The sequence below is a fragment of the Grus americana genome, chromosome 1, assembly GCF_028858705.1.
Source record: "Grus americana isolate bGruAme1 chromosome 1, bGruAme1.mat, whole genome shotgun sequence".
Taxonomy (NCBI): Eukaryota; Metazoa; Chordata; class Aves; order Gruiformes; family Gruidae; genus Grus; species Grus americana.
Genome location: NC_072852.1, coordinates 120,115,349 through 120,137,811, shown reverse-complemented (window position 1 = coordinate 120,137,811; position 22,463 = coordinate 120,115,349). Strand labels below are relative to the sequence as shown.

General features: G+C 44.3%; 1 protein-coding gene across 1 annotated transcript in view; it reads right to left on the bottom strand.

The window, feature by feature from the left end:
- Positions 1 to 1,161, bottom strand: part of PCP4 (Purkinje cell protein 4) — a 56,542-nt gene extending 55,381 nt beyond the window's left edge. The window contains exon 1 of the mRNA XM_054820397.1: positions 1,081 to 1,161. Coding sequence (XP_054676372.1) covers positions 1,081 to 1,089 — 9 coding nt within the window. The 5' untranslated portion in view covers positions 1,090 to 1,161. The remainder of the gene's footprint in view (positions 1 to 1,080) is intronic.
- Between the last annotated feature and the right edge of the window lie 21,302 nt (positions 1,162 to 22,463).

Sequence of the window (22,463 nt, the reverse complement as noted above, 5' to 3'; positions counted from 1 at the left end):
CGATGAGGATTTCCTCTGCTTTCCCCATTTAGCCTGACCTGCAAGCCAGGATGTAAGCTTCCTCCTCATAAATCCCCGAACCAGAGGCCATGCTACTGCATTACCATCTCAGGTTTACACCTCATCTAAAGATACAACAGACTAACACCTGCACAACAGCTAGTTAAAACTTATTTGGTGTTGCTCTTAATTTTACTTTTGCTGGGAAGAAAGGAATACCCATTTGTTAATAAAGCAGCAGGTCTTTTATACCAGGAAACAGCCTCCAAAAATAGGTGCTAGGTAAGGTGTACATACAGGTAGCTCTACTGATTCCTAAAGAAAGAGTTACACTAGAGAATGTGGGATCTGCCAGCTGAACCTGCCCAGCATTTGTCTGACTACACTGTCAAGTAGTCATCCTGCCTGACAACACCTAAATAACAAAAATACTATTTCACCCCACAGAACTTTTCCACTGGAAAAAACCCAAAAATTTTCAGCTTATTTATTTACAAGGGTACAAGTGATCCTTCAACATTTGACACTATTTACATTTTTTCCTTAATTGTAATCCTTCCCAGGACACTATTTATAAAGTTTACATCAGCATCCAACTACAAACAGGGCATTTTTTTTCCCATGAGCTCCAGCAGATAACTTTCACACAACTTACTAAATCTGCAGAGGAAAGCATCAAATACATTTTAAAATTATTAGGGTTTTTTTAATAAGTGCTTCTCCAGTGGTGCACATAGCCCTTCAAAGGGTGAAGCATCGCCTCGTTTGACACTCTGAAGCGCACACACACCTGTGGAGAGCTGTGTATCAGAAGCCGGGATTTAACAGAAGCTCTACACTTCAGACTCCACACCCAGCAAAGAGACACCTCTCAGGTCCACCAGCTCCGCCGGGGAAGCACAGCGGAGCCTCACCGAGTTCCCAGCCCGGGAAGCACTCAGTCCCCCCCCCAGCTGCCCTTCGGAAAGCGACGGTTAAGTTCAACGTCGAGTGCTGTCCACGCTCCAACCTCCCGGACCGCTTTCCGAGGGGCTGCAGCGATTCCCCCACCGGGACCCCGCCGCCCCACGGGCCGCTCACCTCGCTCATGTCGCCGCGGCACAGCAGCCCGGCCCGCAGCAGCCCGCCCGGCACAGCGCTCCCGCCGCCTCGCGCCGCCCGTTAAGAAGCGGCGCCCCGCGCCCAGCCCGGCCCGCGCCAGCCAATCAGCGCCGCGCCCGCGCCGAGCCCCTCGCGCCCCCATCCGAGAGGGCGCGGCGCCCCCTGGCGGCGGCGGCGGCGTCCGGCTGGCTCGCGGCAGCGGGTACCCGGAGCCCGGTGGTCCCGGACCCGCGCAGCCGGGAACCCGCCGCCTCCTTCTCGGTGGAGCGGGCAGGGCGGAGGTCCTGAGGCAGGAGCCCCGGTGCGCGCTCGTTCTCAGAAAACAGCGGTTACACGCACCGGGACTGCCGCTGTCCCCAAACGCCCGGCACAAGCGGCGCTCCCCTCTGGGGTGGTCCCGGAGCATCGCTGCAGGGGAAGGGGACCGTCACCGGGGGAGGCTACTGCTGCAGGTTGGGAGCTGGGGATGGACTCGGTCACCCAGTTCAGGGTGGGAGCGGCCCTTCAAACACTACGTGCTGGAGGTAGCCTGAAAATGAGAATTAATGCGTACAGACTGGGATAAACAGCCAAAGTTTCACGGCGCTCTTTACCGCCTGGCTTTGTTCTTTACTGCTGCGAAGCTCAAGTCATAATGTGAGTCTCACTGCCATTTTTGTTAAAATATATAGCATTTCTTCATCTAGCTGCTTTTGCAGGTATATGGAAAAGAGTCCTTCTGACATTTTTTTCTGAACGAATAATCAAAACAAAACTTTGGAAAGTGTGCTCTTATACTCCAGCATCCAGCTTTTGGTGGAGCACAATTACTGTATTTGGCAATACACATTCAGATGCTCTCTCATGCATCTGTGAATATAGATTCAGTTTGCTCTCGGAATGCATTTAAGCTCCTCAATTTTTTCTCAAATCAATAAAAAAGTTAACGCATTATTTTGGAAAGCCCGAGAAGCTTGCCAAACCTTTCCACTTCCAGAGACTACCTTGCAGAAGCCTCTTGTCTTCATCAAAATGTATGTACAGGGCCAATCTTAATAGAGGCAGTGAAATACATTTTATGAGACCTTTCTGGAAACCGCCTTTCCCCTTTGAGTTGCAGAGGGACAGGCACCGCAGCTTCACCTTCATGTGCCACCCATCAGTAGATGCACAGTGATGGAGGGGCACATGGAGCCATCCCATTGCAGTCACCACTGCCATGGCTTTCCCTCTGCTCCTGCCTGAAAGCCTGCCTGGCCCCTGCCTGGCCTTGCGCTCTTCCCAGTGCTCTTCCCCAGCAGACGTGGGCTGGGTTCCTCCACCCAAGCATGAGGAGGCTCCACAGGCAGTGGAGCCAGGGACACATATCTTGGGAAGAATATAGGGACACTGCGCAGGTATGTAGGGATGGGATCAGAAAAGCTAAGGTACAGCTGGAGTTGAATTTGGCAAGGGATGTGAAGAATAATAAGAAGGGCTTTTACAGGTACACTGGCCAGAAAAGGAAGGTAGAAGAAAATTTACCCTTCTGGTAAATAAAATGGGAAAGCTGATGACAACCAACATGGAGAAGGCTGAGGTACTCAGCACATCTTTGCTTCAGTTTTCAATGGTAATCTCTCTTCCCACATCTGTCAAGCCCCCAAACCTCAAGGCAGGGACTGGGGGAATGAAGTACTTCCCATTGAAAGTGAAGATCAGATTTGAGACCACTTCTTAAAGAACCTGAACTTACGTAAATCCATGGGACCCAACAAGATGCATCCCAGAGTCCTGAGGTAATTGGCTGATGTAGTTGCCAAGCCAGTCTCCATCAGATTTGAAAAGTCATGGCAGTCAGGCAAAGTCCCTGGTGACTGGAAAAAGGGAAACATCACACCCATTTTAAAAAAAGAGTAAAAAGGAGAACACTGGGAACTACTGACCAGTCAGCCTTACCTCCATGCCCAGTAAGATCATGGAGCAAATCCTCCTAGAAGACATAAAAACATATGGAAGACATAGAGGTAATGACAGCCAATATGGCTTCACCAAGGGGAAATCGTGCCTGAATAATGTGGTGACCTTCTATGATGGAGTGGCTGCATCAGTGGACAAGGGAAAAGCTACAGATATCATCTACTTGGACTCCTTTAAGGCCTTCGGTATAGTCCCCCACAACATTCTTGCTGCTAACTTGTAGAAATATGAGTTTGATGGATGGACTGTTAGATGGATAAGGAATTGCCTGAATGGCCACATCCAATGAGTTACAATCAATAGCTCAGTGTCTGAGTGGAAACCAATAATGAGTGGTGTCCCCTAAGGCTCCGCATGGGAACCAACACTATTTATTTCTTCATCAGTGACATAGACAGTGGAATTGAGGGCACCCTCAGCACATTTGAAGATGACACCAAGCTGAGTGGTGCAGCTGATTCACTAGAAGGAAGGGATGCCATCCAGAGGGACCTTGACAGGCTTGAGTAGTGGGTCCATGTGAACCTCATGTTCAACAAGGAGAAACGCAAGGTCCTGCACCTAGGTCGGGGCGACCCCAGTACCAGTACAGACTGGGTAGTGAATGGATTGAGAGCAGCCCTGAGGAGAAGGACTTGGGGGTGTTGCTGGATGAAAAGCTCAACATGATCCAGCAATGTGTGCTCACAGCCCAGAAAGCCAACCGTATCCTGGGCTGCACCAAAAGAAGCGTGGCCAGGAGGTCAAGGGAGGTGATTCTGTCCCTCTACTCCGTTCTCATGAGACAACACCTGGAGTACTGCATCCAGCTCTGGGGGCCCCAGTACAGGAGAGACATGGAGCTGTTGGAGCGAGTCCAGAGGAGGGCCACGAAGCTGATCAGAGGGATGGAGCACCTCTCCTATGAGGACAGGCTGAGAGAGTTGGTGTTGTTCAGCCTGGAGAAGACTCAGGGGACACCTTATTGCAGCCTTCCAGTACTTAAAGGAGGCTTATAAAAAAGATGTAGAGAGACCTTTTATCAGGGCCTGCACAGGACTGTGGATGTGGGGGTGACACCACCTGAGGCAAGGGTTGATAGCAGGAGGGTGGTAGATGCGTGGTTTGCCTCCTGCTTCCTTCAGGGTGTTAGGAAAGATGAGGAGGTTGAGGACACGAGCTGAAGATGGGCACTGGAGTCCTCAGCCGGAGAAGGAGGTAAATTTTCTCTGAAGAAGAAAGATGCTGCCTTTTATTTCACTTGATTTCCCAGGTTGGCAAGACCCGACCTGCCTACCTTTGTGAATCCATTCATATCCATTTACTCGAACTGATAAACATGTTATTGTATCAGTTCAGAAACTTGCTCTCCTGACTTCTGGGCAGAAATAAAATGCCTAATTGTGATTTATCCTTGCTCTGGAGAAACTTAATGTCTCCTGACGAGGTAAGAGCCAGTGCTGTTCTTCACAGTCACTGACATGATTACTAGCCTGAGCCAGCCCCTAGGACTTTCACAATCTTGATTTTCAGGGAGGATATCTGGGATTCCAGTCTTGTGGGGAAGTAGAGGGCTGGACAGCATTACCTGAACCCACACAGTGTTGATCCAGCAGCAGGAGGAGGACTTTCATGTCCCCTGTTGAACACAGTGGCATATTTTCAGTTTTTGACATTATTCAACTAGTATTTCATCTTTAACCTGAGCCAGTGCCGTGTTTGCAGATATGCATAGTTCCTTTAAAAAACAGTTCACAGCATGAGGTGATTGGAGAAGAAAAACCTTACCAAATGTATGGATGTATGATTTTTAGGTATATGTTAAGTATGAATGCCACCATTAACAACTGGGGAACACAACACTGCAGGGACTTTACTTTTTATGAATTTGAAGCCTGAACAGAGCTTCCTTTTTTTTTTTTTGTTTTGTTTTGTTTTGTTTTGAGGCTTCTCTGGGTTACTAGTAATAACAAAAGAGGGGAAAGACCCCATTTAAAATATCATCTTTGTCCTCTTTTATTATGGTGATATTCCCAGGACCTCCATCAGCATCTGGCATTTTTTACAATTTACATTAATTGTCCCAGCTCTTGTTGTGAGTGGACCAAGTGGGCAATAAACATGGTAAGAGTTCATTGCATGAGTAGCAGTTTGTTCTGCAGCTTCAGGAGTGTCAGTACAGGGTAAGGACCCAAAGTAAATGTAATGAAGCTCAGCCCCTGGAGGAGCTTTTGTATTATGTGACAACATTTTCCAATGAAAAGTAATTGTGGGTACATTGCATGAGTATTCATATTCTGACAGGAGTGCCATTGGTCTGTCAGCTTGTGGGTACAAGGCACAATGCTAGCACAAACTATTAAAGGAGTATTTCTGAGCAAAGGGCTCACAATTGCATGGTAAGTGATACAGACCACTGACAGAAACATATTTTCAGTTCCCGTTGACACTGAGGAAGTCCTATTGGTCTCACTACTGACCATCAAAATAAATCTGTCAAATTGAAGCAGGAAATCTCCTGGTGATAATTCAGTCTGTACTCTACTGTGCACAGAGAAGCATGTTAGCAGAGAAGGCTCTTTGCACTAGATTCAGTAGGGGAGCTTATAATGTTTTTATTTTCTGACCTGTTTTGAGGAGTTCACAGCTTCCAAGAGAGGCATACTGGAGAGCACACTGAGTTGGGTATGGGGATGCCCAGAGGTCCCGTGGCACTCAGCCCCATGCCCTCACCGCAGCATTCACCCACCGCAGGACATCCCTGCGGACCCAGTTCAGTACCTGTGCACAGGGTTGATGTGAACTGGCGTTTTGAGGAATGAGCTGCCCAGATTAGCTAGTGGAGAAGTGGAGGAGGTGGGAATCCCTCCCTTCTCGGGGCCCTGCGTTAAGTTTGAGCTCATAGCCAGGTACCACTCTTTTCAAATACAGCACCAGACATGGTATCTGCTTCTAGAGCAATGATGCTGATGGTGATGGCCGTGCTCTCCGTGCAATGACTCTCTGCTTTGCGGACAGCTTGCATATATTGCAGCATGCATTTGCAGTATAAGATCCATAAGCCGCACTCAGACAGGTTCCTGAGTGAGCACAGGACCCCCCTCTCCCCAATGAAAGCCCTTGACCTGCAGAGATACATCTGTTCTCTCTCCCCCTCTCCCTCTGAACAAATCTTGCTCCCTGCCTCCCAGGTTCGCATATGATACACAAGAAAACTTGCACAGCCAACCAAAGCAATATAGAGATAAACTGTGGGCTGAAATGTTATGTGCCTCTCCTACTTCAGGAGGAGTAGGTCAGTGGACCTACTGAACTTAATAGCTCTTGAACAAACACAGATGCACAGGTACATCCTAATCTTGGGTACAGCCTGAGCTCTGACATTTTAGTTTATGAGCCAATTCAGTTTGACATATATTGAGTTCTGGAAATATATCAGCAACTTAAATTTTTCAGAAGGCTCTTAGAATAAAGATAACTTTAATATTTGTTTTATTTATATTCTGTCATTTATGCTGTCTGATGGAATCAAGTTTTAGTTTTGAGGTACTCCTTTGCTGACAGCCTTTCTAACCTATGGCAATCCTTTAATTTAAAGGTGCCCCAAGGCTCAGCTTTTACTTAAGTGCACAGCTAAGTAGTGACACTTCTAAATAGAGAAAATGTTCTAAGCTAATCTATTTTCAAGAGCTGTTATATTCTGAAAAATGACTATTAAAACACCACCTTCTTATTCATCATGTCTGCGCTCGGTATGTGTTCAATCTCGTCTGCTGGCATATGACTGCAATTTTACTGCCTTTTACTCCCACTTACCTGAAAGACTCAGCAGCGAGGAGAGCATCTGAGATGGATCCTGAAGCAGAAAAGCTCACAGGCTTCCAAAGGAGTTTCACCTGTCTGAAGGGACTGAAGACAGCTCTTCTTGGCAAGACTGAGCAAGGCATTCTTGGAGAACCGTGTGCTGCATATATGTAACCGAAGAGCTAATTGTACGCTCAGTCTTCGTAACTGGCCATGATGCGCAACTGCACGGTCTTGCTTCGCTTTAGATCCCACCATTGAAGGTGTCTGGTAAGTGAAGTGGTTTTATTAGAAGTATGGTTAGCTACAGAGTCACTCCAGGAGTAATACAGAGTGCAGAGGAAGATGGAAGCTTAGGCTGCTGTATTTTTCAGTCAAAATTTGATTCAAATCACACCCAAAAAAAGATCAAAATGAAAATAGGTCTGTGCCTTGAAAGATGTTCCATATGCCATCAGAGCAGAGCCACTCTGGTAGTATATTTGAATTTTGACTGTCATTGCAAAAACTGATGTTTCCCAGCACTTGAGCTCAGTACACTGAAATGAAACCTATGCCCCTTGCTGCTTTGTGTAAGTGAATTTTTAAAGAGAAGGAACAATTCCACACAAACTTCCTGGGGGAAAAAAAACAAACCAAAACAACAAAAAAACCCACTGTCTTGCAGCTGAAATCAAGGATGTTGTTTTCAAATGGAAAGCTTTCATTTCAGAAAGACGCGTGTCCTTGAATACTGGAAAATAGAAGGGAATCTGGAACATGACCTTAATTACAGAGAACATGCTGTAATTATAGGCTTTGGTTTGCTGCTTGATAGTAATAGATTTAACAAGCATAGCCCTAGACACTGTATGATGTATGACTGGTCATATCATACATATCAGCTAATTTGCCCAAGTAAAAAGTTTAAAAGGTAGGAAAAAGACAGTTTCCACAGGCTTAACTCCCATTAGTATGTCTTTCTTACGTTTTAATTAAGAAGCTAATGCCCACGCGTAGTTAAGCAACAAAATACCTTTGAAGATCTGGGCCTTAGGGCCTCTGTTACAATCTAACCTTTGTTCCCATGCAAGAGGAATGAGTCAATGGTTCCAACAAAATCTTGTTGCTGTCGGTATCACAGATATATCAAATATAATTTGGAAAAAATTAGTCTTTTCTCCAGAGAGTTGCATGACATGACTTACTGTACAGTGAGTCATCTTCTATCCTAAAAAAAAAAAACCAAACCCACAAAAAACCAAACCCCAAACAAAAAAAAAAACAACCCACCCAAATATAAGTGTCGATTCTTCAGTCTGGCCAAAGAATTTTGAAGAATGTAATTCACAGATGTGTCCTTAACTTTGGTGTAAAGAAAGCCATTCTCAGTATAAGTTCAGTTCCCCAAACCTTTCAAAGCCTAGAGAGTGTTGTGGGTTTTGACTCTTTGATTGGCTCTGTTTTGCAGAAGCCAGAGGATGTGAAAATGTATAGCATTCAGATGTTTCTTGGCACTTACCCATGGCAGTTAACTTTTTAATTAAAAGGTTAAAAGACATAATAATTATCAGTTAACAATTTTCAATCTCTGTACAGACAGAGGAATTAATGTGATTAAGAAGATCCACAACAATTACAACTTTCAGTTTAGAGAGATAAGGAAGTTTAAAGTATACTCCTTCCCTTACTTTACTTCAGTGACTTTGGGGAAATTACGGTTAAGGGCAAATCCTCTGTGCTCAGCATCTCTTTCTATGCCCTTTATATTAAACAAACAAAGGAAAAATCAAACTCTTTCCTCCCAAAATTCTCAATGGAATCTTACAGAAATAAAGAATTTCTTTCCAGTACAAGATGAGAGCATTAGGTGCTGCATATATAGATATATATATGTATTTATGTGTGTATCTATGCATATGTCAGGGTGAAATAAGACTTCTAGGAGGGTCTCTTTGGCTCTTGACCATTGCAGAGGGATCAGGGAGCCTTTTCCCCTTTCTATACTCGCTAAATCCTTATTCAGCTCAGAGAATGGATCTAGAAAGCTCCCAGCTTCCAAAGGGCCAAGCGTAACATCGCTGCCAGAACTAGCCTCTGCAAGAAGCTCATGGATCGTAGTCTTCTCTCCTACTCCAGGCTGCAGAAAGCTGGTTTGACCAAAAATGAAGGTCAAGACTACAAGACCCCTTCCACTGTGCACCACCCGGCACTGCTGCTGTGACTGCTGGAGCTGCTGGAATTTTATTTTTTTTCTTGGTCTCTGTAACAGCATAAAGCTGAAGTTCAGAAGGGATTCTGTCCTGTTTGCTTTTCATCTTTAGACAGAGCAGAGGCTTCAAAACAACCTCTGATCTTTGTGTTGTGGCACTCCCAAATTTGGCCAGACATTTTACAGGAAAAAGGAAAAAGTCAAGACATTCAACCCCTTTCTTTCCACTTGCCCTAGAAACCTTTTTATTACTGTATTGATAGCAATTACACATAACATATTGCAGTAAAAGGAAGTTAAAGTCACCAGGTCAAGTGACCCAGAATTAGCAGCTGCCAAAATGAGGATACCAATGCGAACATACTTCATCTCTGCTGTTCCCTCACGCAAATCCATGTTGGGGTTCTTCACTTTCTCGGAGGGTGGGATCCTGCCTCTGCTGCGCAGGGTGGACCAGATGAGGGCACGGATCAAGACCAGCCAGTCAGCTGGAGAGGGAAAACCTAATTAATGCCAGGACTCACACATAGGAAGGTCATTAAAAAGAAGAAAGATTTGTCTCTATTGCTAAACATCTTTTTAGAAGTATATATGTGTATCGATAGGTGAAGCTTTGGAGTTCTCAACCTCAGCTTCTGGGGCCTTTTGACCCTTACATACCCGGTTTTTAAATGGAGCTGGTTAGCATTGACATTGTATATAACATTGGCTGGAGTTAGGAAGCACGATATGGACTTGACACTTCAAGAGGTCCCTTCTAGGCCTATTTCCTACATTTAGTTTATTCACAAAATCGGATCTGTTCCACTTACCAAGGTAAAGATATTTACTTAACATTCAGAAGTTGAGCTAGTCAAAGAAAACGTAAGATCAGCACTTTGTAATTTCTGAGCTGTGAAGCACAACAACAGACTGAGACAGATCGTGTTGGCTTCTAGAAATACCCACTTAGTAATGGCCACGCTCAGAGACCCAAAACCAGGCACTTTAACACAGCCTGTTCTGTGCCGCCAAGTTAAATCTCTCTTTTTAGCAACGGTTAGTTTGCTGAGAGGAATATGAGGCATGGAAAGGAAAGGAGGCATAAAGTATGCGAAAAAAACCCACCTATGCATGTTCAACATCTAAATATCTAAGCTGATGAATAGGTATAGCTAATTTGGCTGAATCTTTTTTAATGAAATTATTTGCATTTTTTCTGTTAAGAAATTATAAAATGGAGATGGAAGTAAAAGCAACTCCCAGGTGACTGATGGGAATGGAGGACTCCTCACTAAAAGCACCACACTTAACAGAGAAGAAATGTTTAGTTCTGTTTCCTTCATCTTTATTCTACAATGTCCGTGTTACCAATAATAACACCTCATTTAGCTATTTCCTATGGGCTAATGGTGACATTTCAGTTTAATGGCTGATGACTTTTCCGAGGGCCCTGTCCACCTTCTATCCTTGCTAGAAAGCGCTCTCTCTCTGACCCAGTGTCTTTAACTGAGGTGTTATTAAGTAAAGGTTCTTGTAAAGGTCAGCGTAACTCTAAAATAGATTCATGAACACGAAAGAGACGTGGGTCTCTGTCCTGACTCTCTGCAGTGCCATTTTATTCAGCACGGAGTTTTCCTTGGTGGTATTACCAAAGCACCGTCAGAAGGTGAGCTTGGAGGGGCCGGGCTTTTGGGGATCTCTCTGCAGACCGTGAAAGGACAAGTTTCCCTTGGGGGAATTTCAGGGCATCGCTGACCACCCTGATTTGTGTCCTGGCAAAGCATCCCACTCTCTCTCTTTCTCCCCTCCTCCCCCCACTGCTCCACCTTTGATTTTCTAGTTAGATGAGGAAAAGGAAGGTACTCTAAGCAATTTTTTTAACCATTGTGGATATACCTCTAAGGGCTGGCGCAGAAAGCCTTTCTCTAAAAGAGGACAATCTTCTATGGATGGCAACGGGGGAGGGTGAGAACCAGGCCAAGCCGTGGGATCCCCCGGTTCCAGCCTCACTGTCTGTGTGCCTGGCACTGCGCAGCTTTTACAAATTTTTCTTCTTATCCTCCCTCTTTAAAATGCAAGCTAGGTCACAAGTAGCTTGTTTAACACTTGCTGCTGCACAGAAATTAAAAATAGCTGCATCGTGTAACTTAGGACTAGAAAAAAAGCACAGTTAGATTTAATGCATTCTTGTGTAGTTCGTTTGTCCCTGTGCAGCTCTAACGCAAGGAAGCATGCAGGAGTCTAGCATTTACCCTGGTACACTATGATTTGACTAAAACAGAAGTCCAGTCCTCCCTCAAATGATCAGAAGGAAAATAATTTTGAGACAATTAGAAGCAGTTCAGGCACTGCAGTGGACTTGGCAGCGTGATGAGATAATGGCTGCGGCCCTGATGGACTAGCTCTGATCTCAGCTGCAAAACTCAGGAGCAGTCCTGGATTTACATTTTTTCAGGCATTTTGGTTTTATGAATAATAAGTAGGTTCATTTACATAAATTACTCGAAGGAGTTTGTGAAGGTCAGTGGAATCTAATCCCAGATTCTCTTAAATATTTAGTTTATCATCTCTTTGTACTTAAAGTTTCAGAAGCTGAAACTTTAATGATGTTATGCAACTGTAAATAGATGACTTCACCTGATATTGAGGAAGGGAAGGGTATTAAATAACATACCTCTTATTCAGGAAAGGCCGAAAACATGCTAGCTTCTTTTACAGAGGACATCATTGCCATTTTGGTGAGCATTTATCATCCTTGTTTTATGTTTCCAACAGATTCACAGAATCAAAGAATAATTTAGGTCAAAAAGGATGTCTGGAGGTTGTCAGGTTCCCCAGCTGAGTGCAGGGCCAGCATCAGTGAGATCCTTATGTTGCCCCAGGAACAGCTATGAAATACAGCCCACATAAGGAAACATAGCGCAATGTTTTGATATAAATTTCTGGACACCATGTGCAAGGGATTCTGACCTAGAGCCTGGAGACTGGTTTTGTGCGTGTATTATCTTTGTCAGTAATGCATTGTTATGTTGCCAGGTCGTGGGGAATTAGACATGTCAAAATATTTTTATACAAATTTCAGATGAAGAAAGAGAGCTTCCATGTATACAATAAACTCAGTGTGCTATCTCTAGCACATTTTCTGTCTTTGCAGGAATATCTCAGCAGTCCTAACGCACACTATCGGGGTTCCCACTGTCATCTGGTCACAAATCCTTCCTTGGGAGGAGAACGAATTGTGTAGTTACTTGGAGTTATATCAGAACATGGTTGTACCAATCTCCCCCTGCAAGTGCCGCTTAGTGGTGCATCTCTAGAGGCCACAGCAGTTCTTGGGCTTTGAAGTATGCCCAAGTTTTCTGGGAGACAGAAAACCTTCAAATCCAGGGCCTGAGGGCAAGGGCTGCCTAATGATGGATCTCTCTTACCCTGCTGCGGGAGGAAAACCCTGGCAGTCCTGCGCAACCCAGTACTGGTGACTCAGGGTCTTTAACGAATTCTGAATTTTTACTTCCTAAAGGGATTTGCTGTTATTGTTTGCTCTTGAGAGCTCCATTTGATGAGGCGCTGATTAGGGCAAGGACTGAAAGGTAAGTGAAAGCATATTTTATACATATCCTCAAGCTCTTGGGTGATACCCACTAATAAATACCTCATTAAGCAGGATGGTTAATTACACTCTCAGTTCTGCATCTGTAAACAGTTTGCTACTTATTTGCTTAGACCATGTTTAAATTCCGTATTAAAAAGCCGTGACAAAAGCTATCCCTAACCTAATCTCCATATATCAGCAATGTATGGGGTTCAGTGGGAAAAGGCAATTATGATTAGTATAAAACTGGAAACCAAGTAATGCATGATTTGACTCTTGAGAGAGCGGTTAGCAGAATAGGCCACTATCTTGCCTCAGTCACTCCAGAGGATTTTCAATGCAGTGTCTTTAAACAAAATCATTTCAAATGAATGAGGTTGGACTTATAACAGCAGAGAAGACATGAAAGCTTCTTTCTACTACTGAAATCTGCCTTTCCCTCCCTGTTCTCCTTCCTCCCTCACTGATGCAAGAGGGGGAACTATTTGGGGCTGTGACCACGAGCGTTGCCAGAATATGTTTCTTGCTAGTTTCATTAAATATCATGCAAAAAGATGTGCAAGCACACAAACATCCCAACTCAAGTCCATTTCCGTATTAGATGTTTATTCCCCCTTTTCCATTATACACATTTCTAATTTAAAGGAGGACATGACTGATGCTTAGAGAACAAAGTAACCATTATGTCCTTTGGAGTTTTTGTGTTATAAATTATCTTGGCCATAAAGTACATTAAAAAATGTACCTATTGAGAAACACCATGCTCTGTGCACTGAAATGCCAATACTAACCCAGGGGAAAGAATCATTAATTGAGTAATGAAATTGAAAGTGTGATAATAGATTTATTACTTAAATTGTTGATTATGCCAATTGACCTTTTCGTTAGATCTTTAAGCCTTTATAAAGTCCTCCTGCCCCTTGACAGGACAAAAACAACAACTCTGTGCTAGTAATTATATTCATTTGACAACTGTGTGTGCGAAGCAGAAAACACAGCAAATGGAGCAAAGTGAGTTCAGTGAACTCTTACCTATGAGGTCTCCAGCATAACATCAACTCAGGCAGCGTCAGCTGAATACTCTGCACTGGGCACCTGCGGTAGGAAAAATAGTATAGTTACAGCCTAGCACTTACATGTAAATCGTTGCAATTACAGGCTATTTAGTTGATGTTTTGAATTAACTTGGTCAATGACCCACAAGTTTGTCTGAAGGCAGTGCTTCCCTGGAAGATAAACACACAGAAAATGAGAGATGGCATGCACTGTCACTCACTTGCCAACCGTGAACTTTTATTATTAAGCAGCTACAAAGGGCACAGAGGACACAGGGGTCTGCTAAACCCAGCGGCAAAATTAACAAATACAAGCAAAGGAGTGACTTAAGTAATGTAACTTTGGTAACCATAGCTCATGGCTCTTCTTACAGTTTCCATTTCAGAGCACTGTCAATGACTTCATAATCAGCTGACATTAATTGTATCTACCTCTGCCCTATCAAAAGAGATTAGCGGTTGAAACTAAGGAAACTAAGGCTTTGTAACTTATTAGCTGTGAAGCTGCTGAGTGTAGCAATATAGCAAGAGAAGAAAGAAAACCTCCCTGTTTTGGTGGATGATCTTCCCAATATGCATTAGAAAGTCTTCATTAATTATTTCTGATTGGGTTCATTGCAATAATTGAATTGCATCTGCAATGCAGGGCAAAATTTGTCAGCAGTCTGGCCACTGAGGGTAAAGGGATATAGATTTCCTTCCTTGTTATTTCTGCGGTGCCACGTGGCTGCTCACGGAGCTTCACAGCCAGCTGAGGAGTCAAGGCACCTGCTCTGAGGCATTTGGGTTCCTGATTAAACAAGCAAATCTATGAGAGGTGACAACAAACTGAGGGCAGAGGGGGAGAAAAGAAGCGCCTGCAAAGAAGGGGAAAAAGAAAACTTTTCTGGAGGGAAATAAAACATTATTTGCGGTGGTGCAGCTTAGGTACTCATAGTTCAGACGTGACTTTGTTGCAGCTGCTCAGCAGGAGAGCACTTGCACCGAAAAGGTTTCTGGATACAGAACAAATTTTCTTGAGGCACCTGCTTAGGGGCAGTACCACGGTGTGACAGGAGCGAGTGGCTCTGGCCTTCCTGTACTGATGCGCACAGATGAATAAAGACCAACGGCCTGTCTCCCTCTTCCCTGTGTGACCACTTGGCAGACTTGTTTGCAGTCCCATGTCATGTGCCAAAGAGAGCGGCTGCCTGGCTTCTCCATTTGGGTAAAGGATGCTCCCACCTGTGATCTGGGAGTGATGTAGGGCAGCGGCAGTGCTGTGGTCATTGCAGAAAGAGCCCCTACGGCAGGACCACCCAAGGGCGATGCTGTGCCTCACTGCCTCATGGTGGGGCTGCACTTAAATCTGGAAGTAATTCTGTTCCTAAATGGGTGGATGGAGGCTCATTGCTGTAATGTGCAACCAATAGGAAACTACAAAAGGTGTCCTAGCCTTTAAATCTGCCTTCAGAATTATCTTTCTTACAACCTGGGGAATACCTACTGCTGTTTGCCAGGAAACTGAGGACTTCTACGCAGCTCGGAAAGGGCCCGGCAGCAGCACGTGGTGTCAGGAGCGGCAGCGTGGGGCTGCTCCCCAAGGCCGGCATGCTGCGAGCTGCCAGGGACAGGGGCGCAGGCAGGGGCCAGGACCTCATAACGAGGGGCGCAGCCCCGTGGCACCCAGGAAAAAAGAGCAGAGCAGCTCCAGCCACTGTCACCCGCTCAGCCAAAAGCCCAGGTGACCACCAGGTCCGTAGTGGCAAGATGGTTCAAGGTCCAGCCAGCAAGTGAAGCTGGGGCAGGGCCAGCGAGGTGCAAGGGCTGGGCAGCCTGCCTCCCTGCCTGCCTCCCTGCCTGCCTGCCTCCCTGCCTGCCTGCCTGCAGGGCGGGTACTGCATCTCCCAAGCCAGGGAGCACGGGAGGCACGAGCAGAGGCCCCAGATGAGGGTTCTCGCAGCTCTTTCTCACGACTCAGCTGTTTTCACAGAAGTGTGATTGACAGTTACACAGCATCACCATACCAGAGCAGACCACAAACGCAGGCAGCTAAACCCTTCAATGCAAGGGCTGGAAGAGGCTGCAGAGAAGGATTGCAGAGAAAGATGGCTACAGAGCCTGTTGACGTGCTCAAGGCCCTGACAAGCTTCTTATGAATGCTATCAAGATTGCATATGAAAGCTAAGTTATTTCATTAGATCTCCCAAGACCTCAGCTATTAGGTATTGGCTCAGAGCAGTGGAAATATATGTGACGCTACCACAACCTCCAGCCCTTGCACCTCCTCATGTTCCAGCCCTTTCACCTCTCAGTATTCCATCGTCTTTAGTACATGCATCTTGTAAACACATTTAATACACACAGCTAATCTTTATACACTGGAAAAAATTGTAAAATATGGAAGCCCTGGAAGAAGTATGTTTACTTGTGAATCTGAATAGTCCTACCCAATATGAAAGGTCTTTTAATTTTAAAATAGACTTACCCCACTGAAATCAGCAAAGATTTTGCATGAACAAAGGGAACAGAATCTTGACTTGTGATTTAATACAAAGTTATAAAACTTCCTCAGATTTGATTGCACAGTACAATATAGAATGTCACAATTCTTTTCAGGATCTTAAGGTGAAAGGTAATCAATAATTAGGTCTGATGTTCATAATGCTGATATTTCAGTAGACTGTACTCAGGTGATGTTTCTTCACCAAAGCACTATGAGACTGTGCCACAGGAGCACAGTGCCGTGGTATAACCTTCCCTCATGCTTCTAAGCATTGCACGATTCAGCTATAGCCCCAGTATGACAGAATCCGTGATGTAACCATCATACATAATTTTAGGGGAAAAAAGGGGGTTAATTTTATTTTAGCCTGTTTTGCAGTGACAGATATTCTTCAAAGTATATTGCCCTGTTCCAGTTGGGGAGCAGCGCACTGTCCTGCCACCGGCTGTGAGGACTCCTGGTGATCAGCAGTCCCATCCTTGTCACTCGTCTGTGTTTGCCCCCTGCTCTGGCAATGGATAAAAGGAGTAGGGGAAAGTAACTGTTCCTCTGCCAGCTCGGATGCCTCCCCAATGAATTTTGATGGCTCAGCATAGACACTGCATCTCTCTCTGTCTTCTTTGAGTTGTTCATTTTGCAAATGAAGACTATGAAGCAGTGCTCAAATTTGAAGTCTCTTCTGAGCTCAGGCTGAGGTACCGCCTCCTCACAGGCAGCATCAAAGGGCTTGGCTGATAATGTAGATCTTAACGAGGATGTCTTTAGAGGATCAGGGAGCAGCCTTGCAAATCTCCAAGACACAAATCTGCACAAAAATGGCTGCTACATTTCTTGTATTTTAACAGAACAGTCTCTGTTTTGCATGGTTTGAGTGTGTCTGACTGCTCTATACGGAAAAATTACGCAATCCAGAGTACGTAAGGCTAATTTTCAAGGAGGAATTGCTGTCTCACCACTCTTTTGGTGTGGACCAGCAATCATCAAGATTATTACTGGCTTCTGCATAGGTGCTGCAACATGCAAGAGAAATGCTGTGACAAACCTAAAGGCATAGTGATCATTTTAACAAATTGTATGGCTTTGTAGTAAAACCAAATAAATGTATAGCCTCATCAAGGGGGATTCGTTGCCTGTCCTTTGGAAGCACAGTAGGGTAACACCTAAATGAAACTCTGTGTCTCTGAAGAGTGGTATGGAACAGTCCCAGCATCTGGCAGCTCACAGCACCTTGTGAATCCTTACTCTTCTGGGAAAGAAAAATACAGTCTGCCACCATCTCTGAAAGACTGTTAGCCACGGGGCAGAAGGTCTGACCCACGAGTCTCCCTTCGTCCTTTCGCAGTAGGTCTAAAATGGGTGGTAGCAGCTCTGGTGTTTGCAGCGGTGAACCCAGGGCGCATGAACTCATGTTCCGAGCAAGCGGAGCTGAGATCACAGCATCAGTATCTGACTGGAAAGTCATTGGGACTAAGGGGATCAATAGCACAGATGAGCCAATCCAAGGTCAGAGCAGCCCCTGGGCTTTTTGTGATGGGAAGCTAATGAGTTGGAGGCAGAGCTGAGATGGATCTGGTTGGCTTCTCTAATAAAAAACCTCTCAGCATTGTTTTCCTTAGATTTTGGCATTCTTTCCCCAAAACAAAAATAAACAGAGTGTTCTGCTGGAACATGATTTAAAAAAAAAAAAAGTACTTAGTGTAAGTCTCATTTGAGTGAGTGATCATACCACAGTAGAAAATAAACAATACAAATAACATCTGTGTGATGTAAGTTCTGCTATGAAAGCTAATGCCGAGTGACACTGGAAGCACCCAGACATTAATTCTCTGAGCTGAAAAGGAATAGCCTATTGCAATATTCCTCTGAGCCAGCAAATATCCATATTCATTTAAATAACTGTCTGTGCTAATCTAGCATACATAATCCATGACTTCTCAGATAATGCAAAGGAGTTGTTACCAACCTGCACCTCCCAAAGAGCAGAGACCAGAGTGAGGAAGGGGTAAGAGAAAACTGAATTCCCCAGGGCAGAATGGCAGAAACCTCATTCAGAGCTACAGACTGCAGCAATGCAGAGTACTCCCATCAAATCCCACCTTCACAACAACACAGCTAACTTTTCCACTGCCTGAGGTGGTTTGGTGCAGACATTCACAGATTCACAGATTAGTAGGCGTTGGAAGGGACCTCTGGAGATCATCTAGTCCAACCCCCCTGCTAGAGTAGGATCACCTAGAGCAGGTTGCACAGGATGGCATCCAGGTGGGTTTTGAATCTCTCCAGAGAAGGAGACTCCACAACCTCTCTGGGCAGCCTGTCCCAGTGTTTGGTCACCCTCACAGTGAAGAAGTTTTTCCTCATGTTGAGATGGAATTTCCTGTGTTTGTGCCCATTGCCCCTTGTCCTGTCACTGGGCACCATTGAGAAGAGCCTGGCCCCATCCTCTTGACACCTGCCCTTTAGATATTGATAAGCATTGATAAAATCCCCTCTCAGTCTTCTCTTCTCCAGGCTAAACAGACCCAGCTCTCTCAGCCTTTCCTCATAAGAGATGTTCCAGTCCCCTAACCATCCTCATAGGCCTTCGCTGGACTGTCTCCAGTAGTTCCTTGTCTTTCTTGGACTGGGGAGCCCAGAACTGGACACAGCACTCCAGATGTGGCCTCACCAGAGCAGAGCAGAGGGGGAGGATAACCTCCCTTGACCTGCTGGCCAGGCTCTTCCTAATGCACCCCAGGACACCGTTGGCCTTCTTGGCCACCAGGGCACACTGCTGATTAGTGTGGACCTGACTTGGCTTCTCTTGCTTTTCCCAACAGCAGCTCAGGAAAGTCAGTTGAGATTTGCGTAGTGTCCTCCTGAAGTCCCAATGGGTGGGATGATGGAAATACACAGCCGTCAGTGTGCATGCATAGGCCGGAGAAAGTTTGCAGGTACAGGTAGTATGTTTTACTGGATCAGCTGGTATTGCTGGAAACATTAGGCAAACTGTCAGGTATGCAAGCCCTTATTCAGGTCTGAAATAGAAGCAGCACTTTTCAGAGCTAAATACAAGCTGAGAACAAATGCTCAGATGTTAATTAGGTATGTATCAATTAGGCCTTTGTTTAAAGAAAAGATATTTGGTAGCTGTGGAGAAGAAAGGATGGTAAAGAGGGAGGAAAGTGAGAGACAGAGAACGTTAAAGTTAAATGAAGCGCTTGTCACCTAGGGGGAAGAAGAGACAGGTAGTTTATAGCCTGGGGAACAAGAGTGGATCGTGGTAAGTAGGAGGAGAGTCTAATCATAAAAGTCACATCTACTGAGAGCATGCTCCCCCATATCAAGTGCCTTTATGAATTTCAATTCTCCGCCGCATCCTTAGAGGGGGTTTTTGGAGGCTGTTCTGAAAAAGAGTACTAAGATGCCAAAGGAGTTTTGGGAGAAATGTTCCCCTATTGGCAGCTAGGGTTTTTTAATCATAGCTTGACCATATGAGATCATTTTGACGCATACCAATTGCTTCATTTTAATTACACAGTTACTATGAGGCCACTGGATTAATTTTATTGTATTTTGGGGAATGTGGTTGTGGGATTTAGAGAAATTCAGGGAAGGAGAGTTGGGGGTGGGCCCCATTTTAGACATGTAAGATCTATTCGGGTAGAGAGGAAAGGATAATGAGTTATCTGCAACACTTTGAGGTCACCATCCTCCGATTTGACAGGAGCTTCTGCTGGGGAAGCTTGTAGGATGCTGTGTCCTTCCTGCCTCATGCAGGATCCTTCTGAGGAAAGAGATAGCAAGGCAAGCAACCAAAGAGTTCCTATCTCTGTCGCTGGGAGGCCCAAACGCTTGAGAATGGTGTATTTTAGATTAGCAGCACCATGTATTATATATTCTGCCAAATAAATATTGAAAATAGAGGTTCTATTCAATCAAATCAGCAAGAAATCAAATGTTTAGTCAATATTGTGAGTACCTTCAGTAAGAGTTCATCTGTTGATTCTGCTCAGCCCACACAAACCTGAGGTGCTTTTTTGTTGTAAAAAGAAAACTCCACATGAAGCCAGGGGTATTTTTAAGTGGCTTTGTATTAGAGGTAACCTGAATTTTTCTGTGAAATAGAAAACTAGTGAGACAACTTTAGGAAACTTTACTGTAGAACGAAACACTGTTTATCTCAAATGCATTTTTTCCCGTATATACATGTATGGAATTCAAATCAGAACATTTTGTAAGGAAATGTGGAAGGGTTTTATACCATCAAACTGTGCACAGTCTGTGAGTAGTAAAAAACTAGATACTTCCAGATTACTAAAATGTCCCTCAAGTCATAATTATAAATCAATATGCATGTGTACAAAAGATTGGTGTCTCCATAAAGTGCCTGAAATTCAATATTTTTAGTCTACTGTGTCTTCTGAGAGTGCCTGCATATTTTATATTCCCTGTGTGCTAAAAATTGTCTCTGTATTTTATGTATTGTTGTTTGTGGAGCTCTATTTGCAAACATAAGTAACAGCTAGCACTGGAGATGATACACAGGCTGTAAAACATGCCTGAAGAAAGCAAATCTGAAAGAATACAAATGCCCCCAACTATAAATTTCAAGAACACCATAAGAATTTTTAACCTCATGCTAATGCTGTTGAGAGTATACCATAGCTGTGTGGGATGCATTCTTGTAGCTGGCAGGAAGGAAAATAGCTCCAGACTCTGGTTAATGTGCATGTTTCCATGGCTGTGGTACCTATTTGTGCGAAAACCCTTCGTTTGTTCGAGTCAGTGGGATGTGCAGTCAGTGGGGTGTAATTCCTGTTGCTGCTGTGTGTTGTCCGCTGGCAATCATCTGCTGGCAAGTGGTCCCCGAGGTAAGTGTGGCACGCTGGAGCACTTTCCAGCTCCCAGGCAAGATGCACAGCTGGAGGGTGACCTGGCTGGACGCCCCAATGTCTGACCACTATGGCTTGGAGGATATAGATTAATTGGAGGGAAAGGTTTTCTTCACTTCTAGGTTGGCTGCATTAATATGATACCAAATAATGTCAAAGCTAAGCTAGAAATCAAGGGCTTTGAGATAAACAGCACAGGATGGTTCGACTCCTTTTCAAAATGTATTCTAATGAGTCAACAGTTTCTGCTGAGAAACCACTGCCTCCATGCACTTTTGATTTTTGTACTGCAGGGTTACTTTTCTGACAACCAGAAGGCTTGCTAACCATGCATGTGCACAGAAAGCCAAAGGTCCGGCGTTTTTATCCCCGAGTCACTGGCTGGTGTTACCCTGGGCCATCTCTCTCAAGCAATGGACCTTCCTCTGACAAAGTGGATTTTTGTTTGTGTTTGGGTTGCATTAAGCTACAGCACTAACTAGGAGATGTCAGCAATGACAATACTTGTATCAGAACAAGGTAGATGTTTCTCTCAGTGCATGGTTATTTCAAGGAAAAAACACAGATATTCCACAATGTAAGTGGCTCATATTTTCTCTGTATAATGCTATAGCTATTTGCATACCATGCTGTTGGTATAACCGCATTCAATGAGAATGCATTTCAAAGGTCCTCCATAGCCAACCAATACAGAAAGAGCATAGATGGTCAGAATTTGAAGCAGCTTTGTATACAATTGCACATGGCAGACCGTGAATCGATCTCAGCACTTGTTCTGACAGACTGACTGAAAATGCAACTAGCAGTGCAAAATCTGTCACAGTTTAATGAGATGCCAAATGCTAAACATGCAAAACAACTTCTTTTTCCTGAGATCAGGTTTCAAATTTCTTATTTTTATTGCACAGATTAACACTGAAAGTAATTCTATGTAGCAGCTTCTTTCAGCACTCAAAGAGCACCTGCGTTGGTTCATACAAAAGATTAACATGCAAAACACTGAATAATTCAGAATGCTTTGAGTGGGTAGAAAGAGGAGTACACTGAAAATAACTTGTTTTTCTAGAAGAAGTTTGCCTTTTTGTAAAAAACTAATAAGCTTGAACTTTTTATTGTGAAATACAAAATTTCAGAGAAAACATTTTAGCTAGAAATCATTATTTTTAGATTGGGAAGTCACATATAAGGTCCATCTGCCAGATCTGCTCTGCTGACAAGGTTGTCTAGCTAAAGTGCATTTCCCGTGGTCATTATCAACTCTGTCCCTGATGAAACTACAGGGTCCAGCATGAATACCAGAAGCCACCATTTGCTGTGACCCATCATTTGGCTGCCAAACTCAGCCCACAAGAAGAACACAGACACAAAACATTCAAACAACAACTCTTAAAAGTTAGGAGTTTTAAATCCACATTTTTCATCTTAAGATTTTTGCATTTCAATCAAAATAGGGCTTTTTGGC